At 62.1% G+C, this 12,622-nt stretch overlaps 1 protein-coding gene across 3 annotated transcripts in view; it reads right to left on the reverse strand.

Moving 5' to 3' along the window:
* Positions 1–3,719: 3,719 nt before the first annotated feature.
* The window catches only part of AKAP17A (A-kinase anchoring protein 17A), a 9,744-nt gene continuing 841 nt past the window's right edge, over positions 3,720–12,622 (reverse strand). For all 3 annotated transcript variants that reach the window (XM_081809232.1, XM_081809229.1, XM_081809231.1), the window contains exons 2-5: positions 10,781–11,558; positions 10,147–10,295; positions 6,881–7,121; positions 3,720–5,630 (exon numbers count right to left, since the gene is read on the reverse strand). In XM_081809232.1, the coding sequence (XP_081665358.1) occupies positions 4,677–5,630; positions 6,881–7,121; positions 10,147–10,295; positions 10,781–11,542 (2,106 nt within the window). In that variant the 5' untranslated portion in view covers positions 11,543–11,558 and the 3' untranslated portion in view covers positions 3,720–4,676. The remainder of the gene's footprint in view (positions 5,631–6,880; positions 7,122–10,146; positions 10,296–10,780; positions 11,559–12,622) is intronic.

The following is a 12,622-nucleotide window of genomic DNA, read 5'->3' on the forward strand; positions in this document are numbered from 1 at the left end:
GACGCTAATCCTGCTCGTGGGGGCCGCACCCTCATGAGCACATCCCCTCCCCAAGGCCCCACCTGCTAATCCCACCGCCTTGGGGATCAGGATTCAGGTATGAATTTCAGGGGGACACAGACACGCAGCCAGGCACTGGCCAGTGTGCGGGAGCGGTGGGGGGCGATGTGAGCCCGGGGGCCATGCCAGACAGGGACGGCAGCAGGGTCGGCCCCCTGCAGGGGTCTGGACAGCAGCTGGGCAGGAAGGGGGCTGTGGGGAGGCGTCCACGCTGTGCAGGATGCAGATGGCGGCCTGTGTGCACAGCACGTGCACCGCAGGGGCCTGAGGCTGTGGTCTCCTCGGGTGCAGAGGGGCCGCCTGGAGGAGGAAGTGGGACCTCAGGCTCCCCCGTGTGCACCTGGCAGTGGGGCAGCCCCCCAGCCTGGGTTCGCCTGTACTTCCCCGGCCCCAAAGGAAGCAGGGAGAGGTGAGCGAGGGGTGCGGGGGCGGGCAGTGACGGTACACAGCTGAGGAATGCAGCGTACCCCCCGGGGCGGCAGCAGGGAGCCTCCTGCAGGGGGCTGGGGGGGAGAGGGCCGCTGCCTGGACCCCAGACCCGCCCAGGGGAAGCCTGCACCGTAAGCTCACCCCCAGGTGGTCCCAGGGCACCTGCAGACCTGAAACCAGGCCCCGTCCCGAGGCAGGACCCTTCCAGACACCCGTGCACACAGCTTATAGCAGCAAACCTTTTCCCAAACATGCATTTTACCTGTTTTCCCAAAAACACAAGCGGAGAGTAAACATTTTAAAGAAACTCTGGTTGTGCTCTTCAGAATGGGTCCCTGATCCCCCCACCCCGGTGACCCCTGATGCCCTCAGGTCTAGAGAACATCCCTGCCCCGTTCCTCTCTCAGGGCGTGGCCAAGGAAAACGGCAGCCCCGCCAGTGACCCCTGGCATCAATCTAGCATCAGTCCGTACCAACAGCTTCAGATCAGGGTGACGCAGCGCGCACTCGGTATGGGGGAGTTTCTTGGCAAATGGCGGGGGGGAGGCAGGCCGGGGTCCCAACTGCAGACACGGGGGCATCGACGGCCCAGCACGCCCACAGAGGCTCACTCACCCGAAGACGGAGCGAACCAGGATCTACTCCGTCGCCCCTGGTTTCAGACTAAGCGCCCCTGGTTTCAGAGTAAGCGGACTGTCCTTTTGTCAAAGCCCAGCCAGGTAGACCCACAACAGATCAGGGGGCGGTCCCCACAATGACATCATGACGGCGGTCACCCAAAAAGGGGCTCAGGGCAGAACGCTGTCAATGACAGAGACCCAGAGAGACCCAGAGACACACGGAGACACCAACCTCCCTCCTTGCCTAACTGGTTACGTATAGGACAATGCTTCTGAGGTTCAAATATCCCACTCTTTCAGGATGTGTTCTCTATTCCTAGCCCACCCCGGTGGGAAACATAATAGCCTCACAATGAGGGGCACCTGGGTGGCTCAGTCGGTTAAGCGACTGCCTTCGGCTCAGGTCACGATCCTGGAGTCCCGGGATCGAGTCCCGCATCGGGCTCCCTGCTTGGCAGGGAGTCTGCTTCTCCCTCTGACCCTCCTCCCTCTCATGCTCTCTGTCTCTCATTCTCTCTCAAATAAATAAATAAAATCTTTAAAAAAAAAAAAAATAGCCTCACGATGAGAAGAACGTGCAAACGTACGTTTACAAAGATAAAATCTAACTGGTGACAAATGTGTTTCGATTGATCTTCACTCCCACTTACAAGCCATTATCGGCAGCTAAAGATACCTACAGAAAGCAGATTTCTTAGGACATAAGTGGAAATAGTGGAAATACCATGGAGAAATCCACCCCAACTCAAGAGGACAGGGGTTACCAACTCTGAGGTGAGCCCAGACGCTGTCCTTCACGTCAACCCCACTCATCACTGGTGACCCCATTCTCACTGCAGATCCACATTCGAGATGGTGTTGCTCTGGGGCCTGCAGAGGTTATCTGCTACGTCACGACAAACTACCTCTGCCCTTCATTGCTGTCAAGTGCAGAACCCGGCCCGTGGGGCACACTCATGCCTCAAGCCACGACCCTTTTCCTCCTAACACCCTGTGACGTTGTGTATGTGTATGTGGCTAGGACTCCACCATAAACCATAATGGACCCCTCTTCCCAACACAGCCCTTTGTTCCCCGTTTGCCACCAAAGAGACTTCAGAACAAGGAAAACTACGAAGAGTAAAAAAGAGTGTCACAAATGACCGAGGAGACAGTTCTCCCAAAACAGGATCATCCTTAACTTGTATGCGCCCAGTAACAAAGAGTCAAAATACAAAAGGCAAAACCTGACAGGACAGCAAAGAGAAAGCGCTGCAACCACTATTATGGCTGGAGATGTCTGCACCACCCTACGTTCAGTAACTGACACACCCAGCAGGCCCAGGGGCAGTGAGGGTGGAACCGCCTGGACACCACTGTGACCACTCCACCTTCCTTGTAGCTCAGGGGTTGAATGTACATGAAGACCAGTGGAGGTGGGTATTCAAAATGCAGATTCCTGAGTGTCTTCCCCCGGTGACACCCCATCCTGTAGGTCCAGGGCCGGCATTCTCCAGCTCTCCTAGGGCCCTCCCCTCCTGCCACCGCCCCCTCCGCCGCCCCAGCCACATATATATCCCATGCCTCCTGAAGGCCCTAGTTACACCTCCCCTCCCCTTTCTCCCTGACCTCTTGCCCAATGCACCAGCTTGTTCCAGGTTGACACCTGTTGCCACAAGCCCCCTCCTCCCTCATCCTTGCTCTCTCCTATCACCTCACGACCAGTTTAAAGCCCTCCTACCTGTCCTTTCCAGGTTGGAAGTGACCCGGTCTGTGCTTATGTCTCTTGTCAGCTCTTCCATGCTGACGCCTCCCAAGCCACACTGACTCCCTGACCCTTGAACACACCATGTTTGTTCCCATTATACAGACCTCTGCCTGGAAAACATTAGTCACAGAAACCCACCTCCCTGAGCTCAGGCAGAGATCTCCCCATGCCCCAGAGACCTCCCCCTGACCTCACAGACTTCCGAACACCTGGTCCCAGGACGTTCTGAGCCAGTGATGGGGCTAACGTGCAGCGCTGGGCTACGGGGGCCCTGACAGGATTTCTGAGAAGTTTCCAATCCCTGGGCGTCTGAGCACATCTTGCACCCTCGCCTCAGCAGGTGACAGAAAAGACAAAATCCATGCCAGAGAAAGATGCGAGTCTGCTGTGTCCATCTTGGTTTGTGACAGTGAAGTGAGCTGGGACGGAGGAGGCACAGGGCCAGCCATCCATATGCTGACAAGCTCTGCATGCTAATTAAACGCAGACAGACGGAGGGACTGTTGGGAGTCTGGAGTCCCAGCAGGAGTGCTGACTCCTACCTGCTACAACCCTACGTGAGAAAAGAACCACTTCTACCTTAATTCATTTTTAAAACTGGCTCTTCAGCTTTAAGAAGACTGCTTTAGTGCATTTGCTAAACTTGTGCTCAGTAAACAAATCGAACGCTTTTAGAACCCAGGATTCTCCTTCACGAGGTTATTTTACAGTAACAACTGCACTGTGAAATCCATCGTTGCCTATCAGCGGTTCTAAATAAAGCGAGTGATTTCTATCAGTTTCAAACCTGCTAAACTAGGCTCAGTTCAGTAACACAGCCCAAAAAGCTTAAACAAACAAAAAAAAAGTATGGAAAATATTAGTTCATTGGAAAAAGATTTTATTTCACAAAAAATGCAAACTGGAATAAACACCATCTTTCCTAACGCAAACATTACAGCTATTTTTAAGTATTTCTTGAGCTTCACTTGGAGAAGCAAATGATTATAAAATTTAACAAGTTTTTAGCCTTAAATCTGTTTGAAACGTTCCAAGTAAAAATAATTTAGCAAAACAGCTTCTTAAAAAAACCACACACGCTAACCTTGACTAGAAACCAAAGCTTTTAACCAATCTTTTTTTTCAATGCGTAATCACCAGTTTGTAACGTGAATGTTTCTGAAGTGAGGAGCATCAGACCATGCTGGAGCACCCCCCACGCGCGGACACCTTAAGAAGACAGCACGTGTGAGTTTCGATCTTAAGGACCTGCACTGTCTCCACGCGTGACGGAACGTGCCACGACCACTGGGTTCTCCTGGCACCCTGCCAAGTGCGCTTCCCAATCATCAGTTAAAATTACAAAAGGAAAAGGAAAAAGAACACCACCAGGGCAAGGCTGTTTCAAATTTTCAGGGCCCTGTGGGACCACGGCTGTCCACTCTGACAATCTGTCCCCGACGTGCAACGTGCCTCCCATGAAGTCAGCATACGTGGGGGTGTCCCTAAAAGGGACAGAAATGCTGCTCCGCCTGCATGTACGTGGTGGCCATGTACTTCTCACCGCCGCCGGCCAGTGCGTTTTTCCTGATTCAGAGAGAATTGGTGACATTAAAGCTATCGGATCAACAGTTTTAAGGGAAAACTAAAGCTAGCGATTGAGGACTACACGTTCGGAACAGAAAGGCCGCCGGATGTTACGAAGGGAGAATCGTCACGCGTGGCCCTCCTGCGTGGGTGGCTCCTTGGCGGTGTGCTCTGCGGAGGCCGGGCAGGAGAGGAGCCAGGAAGCCCACGGGTCCTGGTCTCCGCTGGGCGGCCGCGTGGGGGGACGCCCTGCATTACCTGTTCCAGGCGCTGCGGTGCCGGCTGGGGGACCCTGAGCGTGACCTGTCTCGGTCACCGTGGCCATGGTGGCTACGCCTCCTGCCCGAGCCGCCCCTGCGGTCTCGGCTCCTCTCCCTCCGGCTGGACCGCTCTCTGCTGTGGGACCTCCGGGACCGGCTGTGGTCGGGGCTCACGCTCCGCCGCTGAGGGCTGTCGTCCTGGCGTGAGTGCTTCTTGTGCTGCCGCCGCTCCTTCCGTCCCTGCCTCCCGTCCTCCCGACTGCCAGCCCGCCGCGGCCGGCTCCTCTCTCGCTTGTGTCTGTCGTCCTCCCCCCGGCCCCCGCTGGCCCGGCCTCGGCCCCCGCTGGGCTCGCGGTTGCACTTGTCTTGCTCACAACGGATGTCCTTTCTGGGCGCGCTCTGGTCACAGGCGGCGGCGGCGGGCAAGCCCTTGGGCTGCTGGTTGTTGTCGGGAATGCAGGAGAGGACACTGGGGCACCTCTTGTCAGGGGAGCCGTCACCTGCGGCGGCGAGGCGAGAATTCAGGCTTTCCTTGCACTGGGCCCCCTCGGCCACGCTCCCGTTCACACTTTTCGGCGTGCTGTCGGTCTCGGGCCGGGGCGGGGTCTCCTTCGGGGTGCTGGGGGGGGGCTGGCCCACAAGGGGATGCAGGGAGGCAGCGCCCACGCAGCTGGCCGACACGGTCTGCAGGATATCCAGCACGGGCTGCAGCAGGTCCGCGTGGGACACCCCGAGCTCATCCTGCGCGTGTGGGTCGTCGGCCTTCTTGCTCAGCAGGATGCTCAGCAGCCGCTCCCGCAGCTCCCTCTCCTTGCGCTGCAGCCCCAGGGCCCGCTCCTTCTCCTCCTCCACGCGCCGCAGCTCGGCCTCCTGCAGCCGCCGCCTCTCCTCCAGCTGCTGCAGCCGCAGCGTCTCCTCCTTCCGCTCCTGCTCCTGCAGTTTCACTGCCTGCAGCACAAAGGGGAAGGCGCAGGCATGTACCTCCGTGGCCCCTGCACGCTCCGAGTAGGCGCTGGGTCTGTAGATGCCCCGAGGCGTGGGGGGTACCGAGTGGACGCTCCGGCCGGAGTGCGGCCCGCCCGTCCCTACCACGCCCGGGCCGTCATGCGTCCGAGCGAGCAGGAAACCCCGTGGCCAAGCTACGTGGCACGGCCCCGGGGCGGGCATTTCGGGTGGGGCCTGGCCCCTCCGAGGCGCACACGGGGCCTGCCGTGAGGTCGCAAGCGGTCACCAGCGACAGGGAACTGAGATTACGAGGCGGACGTACGCTGCCGTGGCCGCCGCGGGATGTGCGGGGCCTAGGCTGGGTTAGCGTCTTCAATATTCACCATGAAACAAGAGCTGAGCTGCCACGTCTCAGCGCGCCTGCCAGTCTCCTTCCCGGGGACTTATCACAACTGTAATTAGACAACAGGTTATGGGGTCGCCCCGCGCCTGACTCCGCGGGGGCACGCGGCCTGCCCAAGCACAAGGCGTGCCGGGCGAGGTCCCCGTGTGTCCCCGGCCCCCGGCTCGCAGGAGTTACCGTCGGGCCTCCGGAAGGAGCGGGTGGGAGGAACGAGGAGGCTCTCAGCACTGAGGCGCTCGTCCGAACAGCACCGGCTGAGACCTGTCAGGTCCACGGCTGCGGAGGAGGAACGTGGCCCAGCCAGGCTCCATAGTGCACCCTGAGGTCCCAGGGACGCCGCAGGGCCCCTCTCTATCAGCAGGCTCAGCCCTTACCCTCCCGCCGCCCCTGGCTGCTGGCTGGCGGGGTCGGCACAAAGCGCACCGTGCCGACGGCCCTGGGCAGAGCCATCTGCGGCGGGAAGAGAGCCACGGGGGCCAGGGGACCCTCAGTGAGCTCGGCCACTCCCTCGCTCCGGGGCAAATGGGGACCCTGCGCCCCAGCTCCCTGAAGGCTCTCGGACCGTGCCTGGGAGGTGTGAACGCACGCTACGCTAAGTCCGAGTTCTCCCAGCTCCGCGAGACAACAGCACATTCTAGAACCTGGAGCGAGGCAGGAAGGCCACACACACCACCAGCTGACAGCGCGCCCGTCGGTCCTAACGCTCATTCTTGCCCGTGGCTGCGACCAGCTGTGGGACGGGGGCGGTGACGCTGGCCGCACGTGTCAGAGACGCGCAGACGGCGGCCCGCAGCGGGAGACGGCGCAGCCCGGGCTGCCGGACGAGAGCACCCACGCCCACCCGCCGTACCTTGGCTCTGCTCAGCAGCTCGGCGATGAGCCGGATGGACTGCAGGTTGCGCTGAGCCAGCAGCAGTTTGCGCTCCTCCAGCCGGATCTTCTCCTGCAGCTTCTTCTGCTCCTCCGCCTGCAGCTTCTCCAGCTTCTTCTGGTTCCGGCGGAACTCGCGGTCCCTCTGTTTCTGCTCCCTCTTGCGCAGCTTCTCTTCTCGCTTCCTCTCTCTCTCCAGCTCTTCTAGCTCCTTCTGCTTCCTGCGCAAAATACACGAAGGGCTCTGTTAAGCACAGGCGGCGGGCCGCAGCCGAGCGCTCAGGCCGCGGCCAAGTGGGAGTGCTAAGCCGGGGGCAGGAGGCGAGTATCGGAGCTTGTTTAGGACAGCGGTCATTTTAATGCTTTATCCCCCAAAACAGGTTTCGGCTGAACCCAAGCAACTGGACACGAGGAGATGCACACTGACACAGTTCTCAGAACCTTTTGAGGGAGGGTCTTGCTAACGAACTTGCAGACACGAAGAAAAGAACGGGTGGCTTTCGCTGACACAGAAAGTTCGGGTTTGAACGAGACACAGCAAGAGGTAGGGAGGCCAACGGCGGCCCGGGGGACCTCCTGCCACAGCGCCAGCCGGGACCCTGACACACAGCGCTCCCGCCTCACGAGGGAGGACGCACACAAGTGGACGGAGCAGAACCCGAATCCGGGAGAAGGTGCAGGGGGTGGATGGGAGCGTCAGGACACGCTCCACAGCCCGCCGGCTCACCAGCCCATTGGACACCGCAGGGCACGGGCAGTGAACTCACTGCACACGGCCGCCAGCTGAGAACCACTCAGTGTACAGACCACGCTGACGCGTCTCCCGGTGGGCACAAAGCGCCCATGGCCGGCCAGGCTGACGCGTCTCCCGGTGGGCACAAAGCACCCATCGCTGGGGCTCTGCAGACAGGCCATGGGGTGCCGCTGCACGGAATGCAATACAAACGTGCACGGCCACATGGAAGGTTCTGGGAGCACTTTGCTAAGGGAAAGACTAAACGCAGAAAACTGTGCACCTCGTGATCCCCTTTGTGGGAGATTCTAGAAAACGCAAACCCACAGTGACAGAAAACCAAGGTCGGCGTGCACCGGGCTGTGTTTCTGCGGACCGGGGATCCCTGAGAGTGTGTACCCGCATACGGAAACCCTGTCACGTGGCCACACAAAAACCACCTGCAGATGGTGGGTTTTCTTTAAAATAAACCCATACCAAGCACAACAGATTAATCCATTGTTTTTGGTGGGGGGGGGTCCCCAAGATGAGGATCGAAATGCAACCAGCACAGACAGAAACCCCCACAGAAAAAATGTGCAAGAACCACGGGGTGCGTCTCCGCAGACACCCTCACCCGCACTTTGGCTTCAAAATTAGTCGGATAAACGACGGACGTGGTTAAACACTGAAAGCTGCCCTGGGTGGAACAGGACGCACGAGGTGAGACCCCTGAGCCCGGGCAGGAAGTCCACAGGCTGCGGAAGAGCGACCCGGCCGGGCTGACGCCAGAGCCGCAGAGACCTCGCACCCGGGGGGACGGACAAGGACACAAACGCCCTGGCGGCCCCAGGGAGGCCCAGGGAGGCCCAGGGAGGCCCGGGGCTCGCACTGGCAAGCGGGAAAAGCTGCAGGGCCTCGCTGCGCACAGAGCGCCGCGTGCGGTAAGGCCCCGCCACAGCCGGTGTCCAGGCCCCAGCAGCTACAAGAGCCAGGGGTCCCAGCAGCTTGGGGGCCCCCGGAGGCAGGCACAGCTCCGAGCAGAGGCCGACCTGGAGGCCCGGGGCATGTCCCGTGCCAGAGCCGGACAGCCCCCAGCCACGCGCCGCCCCTCCGCGGCACGGAACCAGCCAAATGAACACGCATCAGTGACCGAGGACGGGCGCCCACGCTCCCCGGGGCCGGCCCGCAGCTCAGGTCGAGAAAGGGCCGCGCGCGCGGCAGCGGGCTCCGCGGGGACAGCCGGCCCCTCCCCTCCCAGGCCTTGCCCCAAGCAGCCCCCCGTGGGCACAGCAGAGGGAACCGTCTGTCCTCACCGCGCTTCCAGCCCGGACAGACGGAGCGGCCCGTCCGCAAAGCCAAGCGCCCGCTCGCTCCGACTGTAAACGTCCAGGCCTCGGCGCCTCTGGCGAGAACCCCCAGCGCCTCCTGAGAGGCTGCGGGGGCCCCGGGGCACGTGGTCACGGTCAGCGCTCAGGACCGGGGCTGGGCCGCTGTGCTCGCTGCCCGCGGCTGCCAGGGCCCAGCACCTCGGCCCTGCCCGCTGCGGCCCCGGAGCGTGCGGACGCAGGGAGGGGCCGCTCGCCACAGAACCCACAGCACTGGCTGCCGAGGCAGCCTCCGCAGCAGCGCTCCGCGGCCCGCACGCTCCCGCGCCAGCCGTCTGCCTCGCCCTGCGGCTCCCGCGGCCGCGTGGGCTGCCCGACCCCAGCCACCGCCCCAGCCACGGCCCCACACACGGCCCGGCTGCACGCGCCGGCCGGCCGCCCCTCCTCGGGGAACAACGCGGAGCTGGGTCAGGAACGACGCACGCGGTCTGGACCCGCTGCCCCACAACCGGACTCTGCAGCAAACTCTAAGTCCAGGGTCGCCTTCGCCTCTGCGTGGGAGGGGCAGGTGCCCCCAGCAGCAGGGGGCAGGCAGAAGAGCGACGGGGGCAAGAACGGTGACCCGGCGTGCCCCCGAACGACCCGAAAGGCAATCGACGACCGCCTGTAAACGGAAACCGTTTCTACTGGAACGCGGCCGATTTTGTCAGGGGTCCGGTCCAGGTGCCTAACAGAGCTCCGCGCTGAACGCACGACGGCCAGGGCACAGGAGGCGCGGCCCAGGCCTCCGGGGGCGCGTGCACGCGCACACAGACGCGCGCGCGCGCACAGACGCACGTGCACACAGACGCACACATGCACCCGGACACATGAGCACCCAGACGCACGCGCACCCAGACGCACGCGCACCCAGACGCGCGCACACCGACGCACGCGCGCGCACAGACGCACGCGCACACAGATGCACACAGATGCACACAGATGCACACATGCACCCGGACGCACGCGCACCCGGACGCACGCGCACCCAGACGCACACGCGCACCCAGACGCGCGCACCGACGCACGCGCGCGCACAGACGCAGGCGCACACAGATGCACACATGCACCCAGACACATGAGCACCCAGACGTGCGCGCACCCAGACACACATGCGTGCCCAGGCGTCCAGCGGGCCGTGAGGAGCCCCCGCGTCTGAACACCTACCGTTCCTCCGCTCGCTGCCTCTCCTCGGCCTCCTTCTCTCGGCGCTTTTGTTCTTCTCTCTGCTGTTCCAGCTCCTGAAGCTTCTGCCTCTCGAGCTGCCGTTTCTTAATGGAGGCGTCGCTCAGGTGTTTGGTGGAGTCGAAGGAAACCTTCCGGGGAAAACAGAGCGCAGAGCAGTTACGCACAAGCGCGCTTCCGACCAAGGCGACACCCGCTAGGCGGCAGGCTCTGCCCGACTGCACGGAACGCGTGCATTCCAGAGAACCCCGCACTCGAGTGCGGCCCGCCCAGGACACGGGGCCCGGATCCCACGGGCACATCTGGACACACACAGCCACTTCCGGGCTCAACCGTGAGCTGCCCTGGCGATTCAAGCGGGGAGCGCGCACCAACAGACACGGCCGGCCTGCACCGTTTGTCTGGAAGGGAGAACGTCACCTTTTCCGAGACGGTGTGTCCCCTCCCGCTACCAGGGCCCCGCCGTCCCCCTGGACCGAGGCCACCAGGCCGGCCGCGATGGGGCCTCTGCTCCGCGAACGAGGGCGGCCAGCTGTCCCGTGGCCACCAAACCACCTGAAGGGGCCTGCGCCCGACTCTGAAACGGGCCAGAGCAGGCGGCCGGGCGGGGGCTCACCTTGATGTTGCAGGCCACGGCCTTGCCGTCCTCACCCTTGTACATGAGCTTCATCCCGCGCAGGGCGCTCATGGCCTGTATGAAGCCCACGTACTCGCGGTACTGCACGTAGGCCTCGAAGTTCAAGTGTCCCCCGAAACTGAAGGTGTGGAAGTTGCGGCCAGTCATCTCCTCCCGGTAGGGGTCCAGCATGGGGATGTCCACGTTGCGGATCTCCCCGAACTTCTCGAACACCTTGACCAGAACCTCCTCACTGGGCTTCTCGGAGCCCGACTCCTTGAGGGCGAACCACTTGCAGGGCAGGCCCTCCAGGTGGATGGTGTCTGGCCGCTCCCCCGGCAGCGTCTCGTTCATGTCCTTGGCGTCGCGGAAGAAAGAGTCCCAGTCGTGGCGGGTGGGGAAATCGATCTTGAACTCGGCGGCGCGCACCTTGAGGATGTCGGAGAAGCCGCTGAGCTTGATGGTCTTGCCGTCCAGGCAGGCCAGGAAGGACTTGACCAGGCTCTTGTTCTCCACCTCACCCTCGAAGCGGATGAAGTCCATGGTGCTCTTGGAGATGCGCAGCGTGGAGAACTGGTGACTGTGCACCATGCCCTTCAGCCTCTCCATCACCTCCCAGTTGGAGATGGACTTCCCGGGCTGCTTCAGCTGCGGGAGCGCCACGCTGATGGTCATCTTGGTGATGGGCTTCAGGTACAGGCCGTAGGGCGGGCAGAGCTCCACCGCCTCCGACGTGTCGTGCACTATGGTAGCCGCTGCCATTGCTGGGGCCTTGGGCCTGGAACACAGACACGGACGGTCAGGGCGGGCGCCGCAGAGCACCGTCCGGCACAGGACAAACCAGTGTGCTCTCTGCCACGCCACAGAAAAGGGTCTCTAGCTCACTGAACACCACCGCCTGCCGAGGTCATGTTTTGTGCGGGCATTTTCTGGGTCAAAGAGAAAAGAAAATGGGGCTGATGAAAACTTTTACGAGGTGGAGCGTCGTGCCCCAGGCTCCGTGGGCGCTGAGCCGCACCCGATCGCCAGGGGCAGCGCGCCCAGGGCCGTGGAGCGAGCACAGCCCACGGCTCCCACTCCCGTGCAGGGGGGAGAGGCAGGAGACGGGTGCCCAGCTCCCCGGGAGGCTGCAGGCCAGAAGCCTCTGGACAGGAAGGAGCTCAGCTCCAGACTCCAGGGGAGTTTGCGGAGGAGGCGGCCCTAAGGAAACAGGAAGGAAGTTTCTGGCCAAAACGTCAACGTGAACAACTCCACTGTGGGCTCACGTAGCCTATGCATCCACCGTAAAGACAGTAGAAGGGCTCTTGCAAAGTCAGGGCTCCCCGTCTGTACCTGTCCTCCTCCGCCTTCTCTAAGGCAAGACTCTCCTACTGGTCTGACGAGGGTGCACTTCCGGAAAGCCCAGCGCCAGGGCAGGAACCCAAACAGGTGGCTGCCTCCCCCACCCACCCACCTGCTGCTGGGAGGCTTCCCATCATGCCCTGAAGCTCAGCCTCGGGAGACACCCCCACACAGGGGGCTGGTGCAGGGCAGAAGAGCCCCCGCCTGGTCTAGGAGATGAAGGGGGCCCTCAACATAAGGGGCTGGTGCAGGGCAGAAAAGCCCCCCAGCCTGGTCTAGGGAATGGGGGGGCCCCAGACAGGGGGCTGGTGCAGGGCAGAAGAGCCCCCCGGCCCAGTCTAGGGGATGAGAGGGCCCCCCCCAGACTGGGGGCTGGTGCAGGGCAGAAGAGCCCCCTGGCCCGGTCTAGGGGATGGGGGGGCCCCAGACAGGGGGCTGGTGCAGGGCAGAAGAGCCCCCCGGCCCAGTCTAGGGGATGAGAGGGCCCCCCCCAGACTGGGG

This window comes from Leptonychotes weddellii, chromosome X (genome assembly GCF_054177405.1).
Source record: "Leptonychotes weddellii isolate Sample4059 chromosome X, ASM5417740v2, whole genome shotgun sequence".
In the NCBI taxonomy this organism is placed as follows: Eukaryota; Metazoa; Chordata; class Mammalia; order Carnivora; family Phocidae; genus Leptonychotes; species Leptonychotes weddellii.